The sequence below is a fragment of the Phyllobates terribilis genome, unplaced genomic scaffold (genome assembly GCF_046119375.1).
Source record: "Phyllobates terribilis strain yellow unplaced genomic scaffold, ASM4611937v1 Scaffold_9__5_contigs__length_417890890, whole genome shotgun sequence".
Lineage (NCBI taxonomy): Eukaryota > Metazoa > Chordata > Amphibia > Anura > Dendrobatidae > Phyllobates > Phyllobates terribilis.
In genome coordinates, this window is record NW_027362769.1 from 132,303,507 (window position 1) to 132,322,651 (window position 19,145).

The 19,145-nt window shown below is 44.0% G+C and overlaps 1 protein-coding gene across 1 annotated transcript in view; it reads right to left on the reverse strand.

Annotated features, from left to right (window-relative positions):
* The window catches only part of LOC141161753 (sodium channel protein type 2 subunit alpha-like), a 231,400-nt gene that overhangs the window by 114,813 nt on the left and 97,442 nt on the right, over positions 1-19,145 (reverse strand). The window contains exons 5-8 of the mRNA XM_073647026.1: positions 18,056-18,184; positions 14,193-14,284; positions 4,888-5,079; positions 187-250 (exon numbers count right to left, since the gene is read on the reverse strand). Coding sequence (XP_073503127.1) covers positions 187-250; positions 4,888-5,079; positions 14,193-14,284; positions 18,056-18,184 — 477 coding nt within the window. The remainder of the gene's footprint in view (positions 1-186; positions 251-4,887; positions 5,080-14,192; positions 14,285-18,055; positions 18,185-19,145) is intronic.

Sequence of the window (19,145 nt, forward strand, 5' to 3'; positions counted from 1 at the left end):
GCTTGGAGACTGGATCCACGATATTGCCCAGGTGCCATTAGCTGCGCCTCTAATAATTAGATAGGAGTACTCAAACATGTAGTTTACCAACTGGCTAATGGCCAACTACTGGATTACTGGATGATCGGACACTGCCTAAACGTATCCCTTAAATCACAAAAGGCAGTTTATTAACTATGTACTTACCCAGCATCTGAGCCGTTACCACAAAGCAAAGGATCCTTCTGACCTCTCTCTTTATAAATAACACCTGCAAAATAGCAAAAAAATACAATTAAACGGTTACACAAGGGCTGGACATCCATCTTGATACAAAGATTCCCCTTTTAAATACATTTTAAGAGGCAAATTACAGAATTGACCCCTTTGGACATCCCCTCTCTATATTTTTGGAATTCTGGAGTAAAGGTGATGGAAGGAGGTCTTGTTGCTGTATCCCTGCTACATCTTTGCTATTGAGGGGCAACCATGATTTAAATGCTATGTATACCTTCGGGGTATTTTTTTTTTCTTTAAATGCATATATTTTGGGCTAAAACTAATTTCTTACTATTTGGCTCCATTAAAAATGTTTTCCCGTTTTCCTTCTATAGCCTCTGTCTATTGCTGGCTGTAAATATCTGAGGATCCGTCAGTGAGAGCAGTCTGATGGGGACTTTGTAACTTTCTTATCAGTCTTTTTCTGAGCTCCTCTCAGCTGATTTATGACCACATCAAAATCTAGCTTTACTTTGATGTGTTCTGTGGACATAAACAATAATTAAGTAGATGGAAGATGTCAAATCAAGGGCGGACATATCATTGGTGCAACCTGTGTAGCTACACAGGGGCCCAAGTGGTGAGGGGCCCATTTCTACCTCCAAAGTACTGTAGGTGGAATTGTGCATTAGAATCATAAAATGTTAGAGTTGGAAGAGACCTACGGGGTCATCGTGTCCAACCCCCTGCTGAATCCAGGATTCACTAAACCATCTCAGACAGATGTCTGTCCAGCATCTGCTTGGAGACTTCCATTGAAGAACTCAAGTCACCACCTCTCATGGTCGCCTGTTCCACTCATTGATCACCCTCTCTGTCAAAAAGTTTTTTCTAATATATAAAGAATTATGATGGGCTATTGGACTGCCAAGGGCTCATATATTGTTCTTGCACATGGGGCTTTTTCTGTCTTTGACCGCCAGTGTGTCACAGTAACATCCACATGAATTCCAGGACCAACCATAGGTGCTTTTCAGTAGGCAAGGATTAACATGGGGATTTGGATATATCAGAGGCCACCCTGTATGTTCGTAAACCTTTCTATAATTGCTGACGATTACTTTTTCAGCCACTCGTTCTACAGTAACTCTTCTGTGAAATTGAACCATATAGTCTTGCCCATTTTTTCTTGTTTTATCACATGAACTTCAAAAATTTACTGTTCACATGATGCCAAATGTATCTTACCCTTGATTGTATCCCGTTGTAATTAGACAATAGTCAATATTATTCATTTTATTTGTCAGTGGTTTAATGTTATGGCTAGAGATGAGTGACCCCAAACTTAAAAGTTTGGGGTTCGTACTGGACACGGTGCTAAACTCAGAACCCGGATGTCTCCCGGAAGTCCGTTGCAAAGTTGAGTTTTGATGGAAATTCGGAAGGAGAGAGATAGAGAGAACGAGAGTGAGAGAATTTTCCAACTCCAAACTTTGGGTGTTCATTGTTTTCAATGGGGTTTGGGTTCTGGTACAAGTTCGGGTACAGGTCTGCTACCCAAACCGAACTTTGGACTAAAGTTCGGTTCGGGTACTAGAAACCAAACTTCCACAGGTCTGCTCATTCCTAGTTATGGCTGATTCATATACGGTATTTTTATTTTTTTATTTTTACACATGTGGAGAAACTATTCCATTTTTATGAGCCCCTTGGAGACCAGGATATGACATTGGCTGGTCTCATCTTTACTGGTATTAGGTGGCAAGAACTCGTGAAGGACTCTCCTCTCCAAAAAAAAAACAGAGGTGGAGAATTGACCCAGAGGTTATAAAAATGGAGAAGAAAACAAATGATGGCCCTACTGTCCTGATTGGCAGAACCTGGCACCAATCTCATCTTTGTCTCTAGAGTCTATGAACGCCATTAAATCTAGAGTAGGAAATATATCACAATGCCCAGCAAGTCTAATCTGCAGGTGCTCCCTGGCATGAGAACCACCGTTGCCTGCTCTCCGATAGATGACCTGACTCTTGATGAGACAAGCATGAACTAATGTGCGTCATTTAGCTGAAGATACAGATGTACAACATTGAAACAATTTGTATGTGAACGTAACATTTTACAATGTAATTTAATCAATGCTATCATTACAGCTTCAGGCTTGAAAGACACATTAGATTAACATCACTCATAGAACTGGAACAAAAGTGCAATCTATTGTTGCAGGCTTAACGTCTAAAATGTCTACAAGGAAATCATTAGGTATACAAACTGGTTATTTTATTTTACTCATGTATTTATATAAATGGTGTTTTAACTGTTGCATTTAAAGGGGCTGTCCACTTAGGACAATCCATTTTTGATAGAAGGATCCCGATGTCGAGGTGATAACAGGGTGTCCTGCTACTGCACTTCTCATCGATCTGCTGTAACTATAGGTAGAACCCGGCAGCAAATATATAGTCTGCTACCATGGGAGATAAAAAGTTGTACATAGAGTTTACTGAAAAATCTTGGTGTCAGCAGGGGTGTAGCTAAAATTCATTGGACTCCACAGCAAAGTGAGATGAAAATGACAAGAAAATGGAACAGCTGCATTGGTAAAAAAAAATTAATTGCTTTGATTATATCAATAAACATATATAGTAGTGCCAAACAGTAGAAAGCCAACAATGTGTTATCCGCTTCAAAAAGATGCAGCATTTTAGTACCTGAGTTGGCCCGCTTAACCTCCTGCCCTGCTATGGCAGGTACAGCTATAGTTATACTGGTGTGATGCACGGACAAGCCGAGTTCTCCAGACCAAGCAACAATTTTTTATTTTCAGTCAGTTAAATGTCTTTTTTTGGCCACCGCTCCTCACCACCACCCGTCTGGTCCTCGCCTCATGTTCCATTCTACTGCCCCTCAAGATGGAATCTTTAGTCCTGTTGTACTGTGCTGGACTTCTGGTTGTCCTTGCACCTTGGAGGGTTTTGTGGAAGCACGCGAGAGGTCATCATGCATGCGCAGAACCCTCCCGAGTGCCATGACACCTGTAAGTCCAGCACAGAGGACCAAAGATTCTATTGTGAGCAGCGGGGGATTTGAAGATGCGGCGAGGACCAGACTCGTGGCGGTGAGTAGCAAAGTGGCCGGAAAGTTGAGTATAATGATTTTTTACATCTTTTTAATCTTTTGATGGCTCATTACAGTTCTGAAAAATTGTGGTATATTGCTGAATTTGCGCAGAAATTAATTACAATAAATTCACATTTTGGCCAGGTGGGCACATGGACCACAGGCGTCGGTGGAGCAGGTTGGAGTAGAGGGACTGAAAATTGTAGGTAGTCAGGTGGAATGCTGGAAACCGCAGGCAGGCGGAGGACATCAGGAAACTGCAGACAAACAGGTGGAGTGCAGGAAGCCGCAGGCAAGCAGAGGACATCAGGAAACCGCAGGCAAACAGAGGATGTCACGAAACTGAAGGCCAAAGGATGTCAGGAAATTGTACGCAAGCTGAGTACATCAGGAAATTGCAGGCAAGCAGGAGGAGTGCAGGAAACCACAGACTAGCGGAGGACATCATCAAACCGCAGGTAATCAGGTGCAGTGCAATAAACCACAAGCAGGCGGAGGATGTCATTAAACCGCAGGCAAGCAGCTGGAGTGCAGGAAATCATAGGCAGGCGGAGGATATCACTAAACTGCAGGCAAGCAGGTGGTGAGTAGAAACCACAGGCAGGCTGAGATTGTCATTAAAACGCAGGCAAACAGGTGGAGTGCAAGAAACCACAGGTAGGTGGAGGACATCAGGAAACTGCAGGCAAACAGGTGTAGTGCAGGAAACCACAAGCAGGTAGCAGATAACACTTCAGAGTAACGGGAAAGACAACAACCAAGGAAGCCGTACACAGCCAGGAAGATGTCCTGAAAACCATAGGTGGACACAGAGAAGAGGTCCAGGAGACCCGGGGACAGGAAGCTGACAGAACTTCGGAGTCACTAGAAGCAGCAGACAAGTACTTAGAGGTACCAGTGGCTGCTGGTATATAGGAGACAACCTGCAGCTCACAGCCAGGCTGCTATGCACGATTCAATACCAATGCTCAGGTGTGTGTCTAAGAAGCCCTTAAATAGGCTCAGGCAGGTCATCACATGGAAGCATGCCAGACCACCGGCAAAGTCTGACGTGTAGCACAAGAAAGATAAACGGACTGGGGCAGATGAAGCAGAGTCCAGACCAGGGACAGGTGTATATGACACACTCTCCCTCATGACACAAATACACATCACCTGATCAGCTTTGTCCAAAAGCATTCAAGTTTATGCAGCTCGAAGGTGGAAAATATGCAGAAAGAGGATGATATGGTCAAAATACTCACTTGCCTAATGATTGTGCACACAATGTAGTGTCTGTGCATGGGTGAGGGGAGCAGAGAAGCTCACACAGAAGTACAGGTATTTGATAGACCTGCAGTTCAAAACAGCTTCTCCAAATGCATGAACAAGGCAGACAAAACAGCCTTTTCAGCAAGGAGTTTGAAAGAAAAGGAATCAAGATAAGGCAATGAAGTACATTCAAAAGATTCATGACATAGCAAAAACTGATCTACAATAAAATAAAGCAAGTTAAGTTACTCTTTAAGAAATTAATACATTTTTGAATATGGATTTCTTGAGCAGACATAGAGTTACAACATGACTTACTTTCATTCTTCACATATTCTTCAATATCTAAAGGATAACCATTTGGGAGATACACACATTTATTCCTTAGGTGTCCCATAAATAGCTGCAGTCCTATTAGTGCAAAGACACTCAGACAAAACACTGTGAGAATGACCACATCTGAAAGTTTCTTAACCGACTGGATCAGGGCCCCCACAATGGTCTTCAAACCTTAAATGCAATTAAAAAAATTACCAAAATAAATTTTCTACAATGTCCTACACAATACAGGCACGTTCTAGGATAAATAATATGGACACAACATTTAGATTAGTAAAAGAATTAGACGAACCGGACAACATAAAATGGGTCTAAATTTAAACCATCTGAACTAAGAGGGGGAATCATGTGTTGAGGCCAGGGGCATAACAACAATGGTCGCTGAGGTCGTGACCACCACTTGGCCAGTGAGGGTGAGGGGCCCGTCGAAGACCGCACAAACTTCAACTATATGTGCATCTTCAGACGCACATTCAGCTGAAGTGTATTGTGGTACACAGACCCGTCGGGACTTTGTGTGGCTATACACGCTGTCGGCCAATCAGAGGCCAGCAGCTGATGTCGGTGTGCACGTGACTGGGGATACATGGCAGTGACGTCATGTGCTCCCGTCGCTTGCATGCTGAAGTCAGCTGCCGGCTTCAGAAGAGGAGGCCGCATGGTGGGGAAGCGGAGGGAAAATGAGTATAATGGTTATTTTTTTCTATGCATTACAGAACGGCAAAATGGGGGACATATACCAGGATGGGGGATATATATACCAGGATAGGGCGCATGATAAGGGACGTATATACCAGGATGGGATATATATATACAGTGGGTATGGAAAGTATTCAGACCCCTTTACATTTTTCACTCTTTGTTTCATTGCAGCCATTTGGTAAATTCTAAAAAGTTCATTTTTTTCTAATTAAAGTACACTCTGCACCCCATCTTGACTGAAAAAAACAGAAATGTTGAAATTTTTGCAAATTTATTAAAAAGAAAAACTGAAACATCACATGGTCATAAGTATTCAGACCCTTTGCTGAGACACTCATATTTAAGTCACATGCTGTCCATTTCCTTGTGATCCTCCTTGAGGTGGTTCTACTCCTTCATTGGAGTCCAGCTGTGTTTAATTAAACTGATAGGACTTGATTTGAAAAGGCACACACCTGTCTATATAAGACCTCACAGCTCACAGTGCATGTCAGACCAAATGAGAATCATGATGTAATGCAGCGGCTTGCTTGGCATTACTGTAATGGTCCAGGATGTGTTTTGGGCTGACCATGTACCTCCCCCTCAGGTGACTGGTCACATGACTGTGACATAGTGCAGGTCCTGTGCACAAAGAATGTCTGATCACATGACTGTGACATCAGCACAGGTCCTGTGGGTGTGTACTACAGGATATATAAACCCTGGTAGTCTTGACATAGGGTATGTAAGGTGTGAGGCCTGTTCCTGTGAGGGACACCGCTAGAGTGTGAGGCCTAGTGAGGCCTATTGAAGCCTGAAAGGCGGAGGCTGGATTCTTAGTTGTGTAAGCGATCCCAGTAGCCTTGGAAGGCAGAGGCTTGGAAGGCAAGAGCCTGAAAGGCAGAGGCTGGATGTTGGCTGTGTAAGCATACCAGTAGCCTTGGATGGTACGAGGGCTGGAGACCCCCATCTGGGAAGCTGTAAAGCCACAGTAGTGGCAGAATAACCCTGAAGCAGCTAAACCCGCCAAAGGTAAAAACACTGTGTTATATGGACATTTATGTTGTTGCCTAGCCGAGGGCTGTAACTGGAGCCAAGTGGACGTGTCTGTCACTGGAAAGGCTCCTGAATGTTATGTGTGTAATATGCCGGTGGGCCACTAATATTGACTGTGTGATAAGCAGTTATGAAGTGCAATAAACTGCTGAAGTGTGAAAACTGAAAAGCGTGGCTGGTGTGCTTTAATTGACCCGGTGCAGCGAGTATCCACCAGTATGATGACTACCGCTGCCTTACATATGGTTCGAGAATGCAGGCAACTGCAGCCCGGTTGCTAGGGGCAACCGCAGCCCGGTTGCTAGGGGCAACGGCAGCCTTGTTCCTAGAGGTAACGGCATTGAACGACGAGTGTGGATGCAAGTATCTTGCTGTGGCTCGGCGGGGTCACGAAGATTAAAGCATCTGGCTGCAACTCGGTGGGGTTGCAAAGATTGTTGTCGCACTCAAACCCGGTTTTGCTGTGACTCGGCGGGGTCACGAAGATTAAAGCATCTTGCTGTGACTCGGCGGGGTCACGAAGATTAAAGCGTCTTGCGGTAACTCGGCAGGGGTTACGAAAATTGTCGTCGCACTCAAACCTGGTTTGCTGTGGCTCGGTGGGGCCATGAAAATTTTCTGGGGAGAGCGGTGTGTGTGAATAGTGTACCACAATGGCTGTGAATGGAGCAGCAAAAGAAAATGAAGCTTTTGAGCGATTAGAGTGCCGGTTAAAACCGCAGCAGGAATTTGAGAAACGTCTGCGGGACATGGTGCACGAACGGCAGGAGCTGTGGGCACCGTATGGAATGGCGGCAGTAGACCATTCCGTGAACTCTCCAGGGACGCCATTGTTTTCCCAGAGTGCCCGGGGAGGTGGTAAGAGCTGTTGTGAACTGAGTCCTAAGACTATTGTTGATTTTTCTTGCAAAAATTCCCCTACCGGTATGGTTGTTAAAAAGGGGGTGGAGTCTAAAAAAGGGGCGGTTGTTCAAAACAGCGTGTAGTATAGAAAATCAAAAAAATTTACTGGTGGTGGGTTGGTACCGCCTAAAAATGACAATGTGACCGTTGATAATGGAGTAGCTCCAGTAGAAGGGGGTGATGTCAAGGTGGGAGGTGACTTGTTGGTCCACGACACCATAGGGAGTGACGCAGACCACGAAACTGACGGTGACACTACAAAAGTAGGAAGAGAGGTCAGTCAGGAGGGGCTAGACGAGGGGAGAGAGTCCCCCTCTCATTGTCGACGGCGCAAGGGCCACAAAAAGGTTGCTCCTGTAGCCTTTGCTGCAAGTGAAAATAAAGAAAATGTAATGCTGTGTGCCGTTGTTTCAAGTGTGGATCCTCCTGTAGAGGCAGAAGAGGAGATGACGTTGCCAGTAGCAACCTCCGGTACAGTTCTGAGTCAGAAGGATCTGACAGCCCTGAAAGAGGAGGCGGCCAGTCCTGACCAAGAGCTGGAGCCTATCAGGCAGCAGTGTCAGAGTGACGTGCAGCAACGAAGGGAAAACCTGGAGAACGTGTCCTCAGACCAGCTGAAACTGGAGTCTGAACAGCAGAAAATATACCAGGTTGTGAGGAACTGGCAGCAAGACCTGGAGGGAAGCGACGGGGAGGTTAACCAATGGAAGGAAGCATTCTACGAAATAGAGGAGGACCGCCGCAAAATCAAGGAGGAGGTTTTTCAATTAGAGATTGACAAAGCGGAGTGTGAAGATGAGTTATGCGAGGTGAAAGATCGCTTCTCCCTGGTACAGTTAGGGTTGTCTGCCCTCAAAGAGGCGCTGCAGGATGAAGTTTCTGGGCGTGAACAAAACCTAGAACGACTGCGCGAACAGTTCAAACAGGAGCTGTGTTACTCCAAGAAGGAATATGGTGAACTCATGAGGGAGCTGCAGCAATGCCAGGACCAAGTAAAGCCTCTAAGGCAGGAGAAGGAGCGGCTGGTGGACTCTCTGTACCAGCGAGACAAGGAGCTATCCGCCCTGAAAGAGGCAATAAAAGATGAAGTGTCTGGTCACGATCGTGAGGCAGAAAAGAGGCATGAAAAGTTCAATAGGGAACTGCAACAAATCAAGAGAGACTATGAGGATCTCCTCAGGGTTAAAGAAAAACTAGAGGATGATAAAGCGGATGCAGAGCACATGCGCCAAGTGGTTGAGACCACTCTGCAGGACACCCGTGGTGAAAATGGTGATCTCCGCAGAAAGACCCTAGGTCTGGAAGCTCAGGTGAAGGAGCTGCAGACGTTCTGTGATAATCTCCAGAGGGCAGAGACGTGCCTTAAGGAAAGAATCAGCAAGATGGAAGCTGAGCGGAAACAGATGGAGGAGTCTATCAGAGAAGCCACAGACCAGGGCCAGGAGTTGGCCACTGGAGATGGGAGGTATGAAACAGATACCTCCTTGAATAATACGAGCTCGGATGATTCGGTGGATGTAGGAGCCGAGATCAAGGAGTCGCTACAAGCCCATATGATGCAAGAGAAGCTTGAGAGACTGGCTGTTGAGAGCCGAGTGGGCACATTTGAGACAGAGAGGTCTGAGAGAACTCTACTGTTAAAGGAGCAGCTGAAGCAGGAAGAGCTTCAGAGATGGGCTGCTGAGTGGCGAGTAGCTGAGCTAGAGGAAGAAGTTTTCAAGCTCAAAAGTCACCTGGCAAAGTATGACTCAGTGAACGAGGCCTCCTTGGAGAAGGAAAAGGAAAAAAAAGTTACACTCACTCCCTTATACCATGAGAAGGTGGACCTGAGGAGAGCTAAGAGTGTGTCAACAGAAGATAAATATGAATTGGAAGTGGTCAAGACGAAAATTCTTGAAGTTGTAGCTGTGAGTCAGCTCAGGGGAAGCATACAGGGTGAAGTAGCTGGAAGTCAGTTGTCCCTGAAACCTGAGCTGGTTGATCGTCTGGAAACGAGGATTTGAGAGAAGAGTGCACCAGTGAGTTCGTGCATGAAGAGTTTAAGAAGGCCGTGGGAGCCTGTGAGGTGTACTCGACCTCAGAAGCTAAACAGCTGGTGGTCCTGTCCACGACCGAAGTCACAGTGAAGAGGGTGGCAATCCTAAGTGACATACACTGGCGATGTATTCGCACGAAGCAGTTTCTCCGGTTGAAGATGGAACAAGCCGTTAGACAACTGGAGCTTATGAGAAAATCTCACAGTCTGCGGGAAGAGGTCATCCGGGTGCCTCATGTTCTGGTGAGAAAGCTCATTGGGAGAAATGGCTGAGCCATGCAGGCGATGGTAAAGAAGTCTGGTGTGATGAGAGTAAGCAGTCCACGTGATCGTCAGGACTAGATACCAGATGAAGACGGCATGGTGTCATTCTCCGCTGTAGGAACGGAAGAAGGTCTCGCATCTGTACGCATGCTGATGGAGTACCGAGTGACCTACCTGCGAGAGGTAGAACAGTTGAATCTCGCTAGACTGTGAGTGGAAAGACAGAATCGCCTGAGCGGCAGAAAGTGGCAGCCATCTAGAAATTGTGAGATCAGACAGAGAAAGGGCCCCCTAAATAACAGAACAGCTACAGCTGAAGTTAAGGACCTTTCAAGATGTCCTGAGAGTAGTGGGCGTGGGTTTAGAGGTAGTGAGACCTCCAGAAACTCAGGGGTCAGTGGCCCATACAAACGACCCAATAGAGGACGGGACAGTACGGAGTCGAACCGGACCTTAGATACCAGGGCATGTGAGTCACACTGCTGCATTGACAGCTGGGAGCGGGGGAGGTCTGACAAGGTTACGACTGACCGCTGGGAGAGGGGAAGGTCTGACAAAGTTACGACCCGGAAATGTGACTTGACGAAGTCAGTGACAATGACACATGGTAGGTCCCTAAGGAATGGGCTAATGTCGTTGACTAATGTTCCAGGCGCTGAACAGCGCAGTTGTCAAGTACATGGTCTCGGTGTGAACTGTGGGTTATGAGGTAATTGTGTATACTATGTGTTCAACCCCACAAGTTTGAACAGAGGGGGGGGATATGTAATGCAGCGGCTTGCTTGGCATTACTGTAATGGTCCAGGATGTGTTTTGGGTTGACCATGTATCTCCCCCTCAGGTGACTGGTCACATGACTGTGACATAGTGCAGGTCCTGTGCACACAAAATGTCTGATCACATGACTGTGACATCAGCACAGGTCCTGTGGGTGTGTACTACAGGATATATAAACCCTGGTAGTCTTGACATAGGGTGTGTAAGGCATGAGGCCTGTTCCTGTGAGGGACACCGCTACAGTGTGGGGCCTATTGAAGCCTGAAAGGGGGAGGCTGGATCCTTAGCTGTGTAAGCGATCCCAGTAGCCTTGGAAGGCAGAGGCTTGGAAGGCAAGAGCCTGAAAGGCAGAGGCTGGATGTTGGCTGTGTAAGCATACCAGTAGCCTTGGATGGTACGAGGGCTGGAGACCCCCATCTGGGAAGCCGTAAAGCCACAGTGGTGGCAGAATAACCCTGAAGCAGCTAAACCCCGCCAAAGGTAAAAACACTGCGTTATATGGACATTTATGTTGTTGCCTAGCTGAGGGCTGTAACTGGAGCCAAGTGGACGTGTCTGTCACTGGAAAGGCTCCCGAATGTTATGTGTGTAATATGCCGGTGAGCCACTAAGATGGACTGTGTGATATGAAGTGCAATAAACTGCTGAAGTGTGAAAACTGAAAAGCGTGGCTGGTGTGCTTTAATTGACCCAGTGCAGCGAGTATCCCCCAGTATGATAACTAGCGCTGCCTTACAATGAGCTCAAAGGAACTGCCCAAGGAGCTCAGAGACAAAATTGTGGCAAGGCACAGATCTGGCCAAGGTTATAAAAGAATTTCTGCATTACTCAAGGTTCCTAAGAGCACAGTGTTCTCCATAATCCTTAAATGGAAGAAGTTTGGGACCACCAGAAGTATTCCTAGACCTGGCCATCCAGCCAAACTGAGCAATCGTGGGAGAAGAGCCTTGGTGAGAGAGGTAAAGAAGAACCCCAAGATCACTGTAGCTGAGCTCCAGAGATGCAGTAGGGAGATGGGAGAAAGTTCCACAAAGTCAACTATCACTGCAGCCCTCCACCAGTCGGGCTTTTATGGCAGAGTGGCCCAACGGAAGCCTCTCCTCAGTGAAAGACATATGAAAGCCCGCAAAGAGTTTGCTCAAAAACACGTGAAGGATTCCCAGACTATGAGAAATAAGATTCTCTGGTTCGATGAGACGAAGATAGAACTTTTTGGTGATAATTCTAAGTGGTATGTGTGGAGAAAACCCAGCACTGCTCACACCTGCCCAATACAATCCCAACATTGAAACATGGTGGTGGCAGCATCATGCTATGGGGGTGTTTTTCAGCTGCAGGGACTGGACGTCTGGTTGCAATTGAAGGAAACATGAATGCGGCCAAGTGCAGAGATATCCTGGATGAAAACCTCTTCCAGAGTGCTCTGGACCTCAGACTTGGCTTAAGTTTCACCTTCCAACAAGACAATGACCCTAAGTACACAGCTAAAATAACAAAGGAGTGGCTTCAGAACAACTCTGTGACCATTCTTGACTGGCCCAGCCAGAGCCCTGACCTAAACCCAATTGAGCATCTCTGGAGAGACCTGAAAATGGCTGTCCACCAACGTTCAATATCCAACCTGACGGAACTGGAGAGGATCTGCAAGGAAGAATGGCAGAGGATCCCCAAATCCAGGTGTGAAAAACTTGTTGCATCATTCCCAAGAAGACTCATGGCTGTACTAGCTCAAAAGGGGGCTTCTACTCAATACTGAGCAAAGCGTCTGAATATTTATGACCATGTGATATTTCAGTTTTTCTTTTTTAATAAATTTGCAAAAATTTCTACATTTCTGTTTTTTTTTCAGTCAAGATGGGGTGCAGAGTGTACTTTAATGAAAAAAAAATGAACTTTTTAGAATTTACCAAATGGCTGCAATGAAACAAAGAGTGAAAAATTTAAAGGGGTCTGAATACTTTCCATACCCACTGTATACCAGGATGGGGCCAGGAAGGGGAACATATGTACCAGGATGAAGGGCATACATACTGTACATATATATACCAGGATGGGGCCTTCATATATACAGTATATACCAGGATGGGCAGGAGGCAGCAGTCCAAATCTTTCACTGGGGTCCATCGGACTCTTGTTACGCCACTGATTGAGGCCATAATATGTAATATCAGCAAATATTTGCTAAAATATTCTCCTAAATCAGTATTTCACTGTCAAATGTGGGGAAAATTACAGTTTGAATGGAACATGAAATATTTATTATGGGTAAGAGAGTCATAATAAGTATTGTGACAATCTTTCAGCAGTCTTAAGGTTGCTCGTTACTTTTTTTTTATTCATCAATGATATATACAGTAAATTGCCACTGCAATCACAATTATTCCACAGTTCTCACTTTCTAGTTCCAGTTGTTATGTGGTACATGGCTTAATAATAATCAATGAAATTCTAAGGAGCAGCATCTATGTTGGGAACACAGGGGATTCAAGGTCCTATCCCGAGACATATGGAGCTTAAACCTCTTATACTGCATATTTAAGAACTAAAAATTACATTATTTTTTGAATCATGAAAAACAGCCTTTTTGTAAATTGGAATATTTAAAACAAATATGTATATATTCCTATGTCTATATATTGCTGTTACATACATATATTTTATTCTCTTCTCAGAACATTCACTTACTGTGACAGATCTTATTGGTAATCAGCACAATAGGAGAAATCACTTAACCGTGTGTATAAGAGAAGATGGAGAAAATGGAACTGAGTTACCCATCATGTGCGACCACTAGCACTAGACACATTGGGTGGATGTTCCCAAAAAGAATCTAAGAATATTGGGGGGGGCATCAATCAAATATGTGACACAGGAGATGTTTTTTTTTAATGATGCCATTTGAAAAACTTTTTTTTGCATGATCCTTTAGAATAATTTTTAAAATGTGGGCCTATCCCTTTAATCAAATGATTTGATCAACAAGTATTTAAAGTATTTGAATTGTTCAACACTCAACTAAATGAGGAAAATCTTTTATCTGGAGAACTTTTAGGGTTTAAAGGGGTTGTCCCATCTCAGATGTTTAGAGCATATCCAACTGATATTCCAGAAATGTCTGATAGATGCAGGTCCGAGGCTTAGAATAGGGCAACGGCACAAGATGCATGGAATCTAGAAGTGTGCTTTGGAACTGCATTCATTTCTTTCGGAGTTCTAAAGATTGCCTGCTTGGATTTTGGAACTCCCCTTCAAATGAATAAATAGAGCTGCGCATATGCGTCCAATTTATCAATGACAGTGGATTGCAACAGGGCCCCCTTTTCAAGATAGATGTGGGTAAACATTTTGGATATGCTATAAATGTTCAACCTGGGAATACTCCTTTATTGTTACTTTCCTCAATTGTATTTAGAATTTCATCAATTCTTTTCAAACATAAGTTAAATGCTGAGTTTAACAAAAAGTATCTAAAAAAAAGGGAAGTTGACACACCAACACAATGACAGACACACAGAAACAGTTGGATGTACAGGGGGCCTAACACCTCACACCAATTACTTCTTACCTGGGATTACAGAAATAGTTTTCAAAGCTCTTAATACTCTGAAAGTTCGAAGAGCTGAAACATTGCCTAGGCTTACAAATTCTGTTACATACCTGCGATAGTAATAATTACATTTATTAGAATTACTAATAACTTACTAAGGACTTTATTGCATTGGGAACATACATTCATTATTAGTTGTGTTTTCAAAAAAATATTCATGATTCACGATAGCTGAGACCAGTTTTGGACAGGGGTGCTAAGGGCCCACAAGTAACCAACTCCAGGGCCCCACTTTTCAGCTACATGTAAATGTGACATTATCATCAATCACACATTTATATAACAATGAACTGGGTAGATTGTAAATGAATAAGATGCTTCCTTTGTCTCTACATAGTGATTCAAGTATATTGTGCCAAGTACTGCTCATATAAGAGGGTGGTGGCCCACCTGAGGATTCTCCTGTTCTCCTGTGGGTCAGTCCAAGCCTGGCTGGGACCATACTGATGCCATGAATAATTGGATAGTGGTTACAGATTTAATTGAAATCTGTAAGAATTATGCAGTAACTCATCCCATTTATGAGAAAGTCAACTATAGAGTTCTAACCTATATGAAAACCGAGACATTATGTACTCCATATGTAAGAGAAGCTGTCACCAGCTCAAAAGTGGCCAGTTTTTGCTCTGATCTATTCCATTTTTTGATTTCTTTGGTCCCAGGGATGCAGACGTTCTTATTTAGTGCACATTTTTATGGTCTTGGCAAAGGGGCGGTGCTGACAAATTAATAATGCAAAGCAGCCTGAAATCACACCCCCAGAGAATCCTGTGAGTCACGCCCCCTTGGTAAAAATCAGCACTTAATCTTAAAATGTCCACATCTCTCAAACTGTATGGCGAATAAAAAAAAAAAAAAAGGAACAAAAAAAAAAAATGGAACACTTAGGGGAGCAGTAGGAATGAAATAAGAGCAAAACCTGGCAGATTTTGACCTGGTTACAGGTCCTTTTAATATATTACAGTATAAATCACTGTAATCAAGATATTCTCTCTAAGGCCATGTTCACACATTCAGTATTTGATCAATATTTTACATCAGTATTTGTAAGCGAAAACCAGGAGTCGGTGAAAAATGCAGAAGTGGTGACGTGTTTCTATTATATTTTTTGTCTGATTATTTCACTCCTGCTTACAAATACTGATGTAAAATGCTCACCAAATACTGAACGTGTGAACATGGCCTAATAGTAAAAACAGTCCAAACTTAAATATTTTGTATTTTTAATATTTACTTACATCAACAGTCCGTAATCTTGTTTGTTTAGTTATCTCATTAGTGGATTATGTTGTCTGCTAGGGTATGGACTGAGTTCTTCAAGAAAAGCTTTTTTTTTTTATAATATTTTACAGGTGGTGGGCTGGAGGGTACTAGCTCCACTTGAGGAGTTGCCCCACATACAAAGTACATTTTAATCAATCTTGGAATAATAAGTTCCACAATTGGATGTTTTTAAAAAATGTTCCTTTGCTGAGCTGTTCCTGCTGTGTACTGTGTAATGGCTGTGTCTCACCATGCACAGCTGCTCTATTTCCTGGTCTGGACATACCACAGCTGCTGTCCAGGAGAGATAGTGACGCGCCCCCTGGGACATATTCCTTTTTGAGGGGAATACCCGGCACCGGATCAGATGGGGGGGGGTTGTAGTCTCCGAGCGGCTGTGACCCGGCCCGTGCCCAGGGCGTCAAACTCAGGGTTATGTGGCAGTCCTACAGATGTTATTAAGAGTTCTTTTGTGTCGACTACGCCACCCGTTGTGATGCGGTCACTGTGGCCGCCGCTGCAGCAGGGTCCGCTGAGGCTGATGGTGGGTGCGCAGCCTGGTGGGATAACCCCCAACGGGAGGGGTATAGCCTCAGGGAGGACAGGTGCAGAGGATGGGGGTTGTGGTGGTGCAGTGCAGACGGCAGTGAAGACAGAGTCGGGTTGTGCAGTTAAGGGTGTTTACTTACTGCAGATGTTGTACTGGTCACTCCAGCTTCGAGTGACCACCCGAGCCGTGCTGCGTCCACCAGGTCCTGGATCCAGCCAACCCCCAAATAAGTCCGGAGCGTGGCCCTGAGCTCTCCTTCTGTCCCGTTCTCTGGCCGTCCCCACCAGTGATCCACCTAGGTCCAGCTCCCTCGGGCCTTCTGTTGGGACACCCTTGGCCTTGGGTTCCCTGACCCTTCATGTGGTGTGCCTTCGGGGTGGATGTGGTGGGTGACCGTGGCAAACGCTGCCCACGGTCTCCGGTCTCTGGCTGGGGAATGTTTTTACCCCCACCAGCTTGGGTTCCGGTACCCTGTGCCGACTCTTCACCCGGGGATTTAGTTTGGGATCTTAGAGTCCTTTTTTTCTGTGCCTCTGGGTCTCTCTCTTCTCCTCTCTCACTCTGGGTCTTTCTTCTCCTCTGCTCCTGACTTTTTCTCTCTGCATCTGACTTGTTCTCTGCATCTGACTTGTTCTCTGCATCTGACCCTGTTCTTAGTTGGTGCCCACCTTATATACACCCTCTATGTGTGAGCTCAGGTGACCAGCACCCAATGAGCTCCTAACTTTACCCAGGCTGCTCCCCCTATCTGCCCCTACACTACTTGGGATGTACCACCCCCCTCCCACTCCAGCCAGGAACAGACTCGGTCGTACCTGCACATTTCTAAGTGGGAGTACCGTCGGTCTGCTCCTCGGAAATGGGATGTGTGTAGTGCATGCAGCCTACCGAGCTCAGTTCCACACTCCATCCTTACCCGGGAGTGGAATATCACACCTCTGGGTTGAGGTGCAATACCCCTGTAGCAGCCGAATCCTCAGGGTGCTACAATAGCATAAGTCACTTATGAGAAGTATACAGACAAAACAACATGGGCTCACAGCTTCTGCTTTCTGAAATAACACATTTTCTCTGCCTGTTTTATCACAGGATTAAGTGTTTCTGCCCCATCTCCAGCACTCTGTCATCATCATAAATCAAGTCATAGACATAGAAGCTCCAGTGTATATCTAAAATTTATAAGTAACATTTGTAAATAACAGGGGAACATTTATAAGATTATCTCAACATAGGACCATTTTTTAACTCAAACAATTGTGAAACTTATTATTATTCCAAGATCTATTGATTAAAATGTACTTTTTTCATGGGAAAACCTCTTTAAAGAGAGTCCTATTGGCAGTGGTCTATGGAAGTAAATGCAAATAGCTTCTCTTCCTCTGATAGAGAGCCTGTATCACCTGTGCCACCTCTTGGTGGTAGCTACATGATTGAAATAATGTGGAGATTAAGTCTATGTAGGGGGACATTTGTGATAATCAGGAAAGTTTTTTTTGCATGTGTAGACAAGTGGACGCCCTTAGTGATACATTATAGACCTTTAAAATGTTATTCCCCAAAAATCAAGACATTCCCTATGTAAAGGATAAGTGATGATTTGCTGATCACTGGGAAAAACCAAGATCAGGGCTTTGGAACAATGAGAATGACACTCTACAGCCTCATCCTAAATGGAGCGGAGGCTCCCATTCTCAGTCTCCACTCCATTAATTATATCTATGGAGCTGACGGCCATGCTCTCTTGGCTTAAAAAGATTATATCACAATTGGGGAAGAAGAGGCCATATCTCAGGGATGGATAGGGAAAGGAACTAATGAAAAACAACAGATTCAGAGCATCGGGCATTAAACAAAAAATTACTCTTCTTTTTGTCTTTAAGTTCCCTGTATATGTTATTAACATTAATATCCAATATTGAACATACTGGTATATTGGATGATGCATGATTGCATAAAAGCCATGCTTATAATACATTGTTATATATTATGTGACAAAAATTATACTCACGCCATCAAGATGACAGTAAAGTCAAGCCAGTTCCAGGGATCACGAAGAAAAGTGAATTTATCGATACAGAAACCCCTTGCAAGAATTTTAATCAATGATTCTAATGTATAAATCCCAGTGAATGTGTATCTGAAAGAAAAAGACTAATAATAATAATAAAACCCAGTAATGATAAAGGTTAATCTGTCCGCTATTACAGATACTACTTCCTGTTACAACGCTGTCTTTCTCCCTCATTTTTAAATGATGGGATTGTTTTTTTTGTAACCACTTAGAAATGGCAATTACTGCAGTTTAATGCTACATTGCTGTGATAAATGAAGCACTTACAAAATTTTTATATTAATATAATCTACTTGTAGCTGAGCAGGGACGAACCTTGGACTCCTCGATATCACGGCTGATCGGCTGATGAAGAAATCTGTTGGGTTGGGTTTTGAAAGTTTGACTTTTCAACCCATCTAATTAGCAAATTCAGCTGTAACTGTTATGCAAAGCTACACAAAAAGGCAATTGGTATCAATAGTATTCATTTAAAATATAAGTGACCCAGTTCTGCTTTGTTTAAATGTGTGAAAAATGGCGTACACCAGGGTGGAACCTGAAGGACACCATTACAAATCAGTGGAATCTGTTGGGTGTCGTTAGTGTCCATTGTGTGGCATCACATATTACATTCCATTTTCTGTTTTCATGAACTTAGCCATGCCTGTAATTTACAAAAATCCTAATCCTTCTTTACTGTATACAGCTCTTATACCAAGTTGTGTGTCTCCATGGTTACAGACTACAAATAAACTGTATGTAGTCAGCTCCTGCAGGTATGTGTACTCTTCATCTGCTTCTCCTCTGTACTAGGAACATTTAGAGGCCAAATCATCAAGATTGGCATTTCCAACACCAGTCTTGATAAAAAAAAATCAGATGGTGTAAGAAATAAATGTCCTTAAAATTGGCACATCTTGTGGCCAGCATGTGCACCAGAATCAGAAATCGAGAAATTTTCTTACATAATGTATGCCAAATTCTAGTATAAATTATAGTGAATTTATCGAGTTTTGTTTGGCTTGACAAAAATGCCAAATAAATT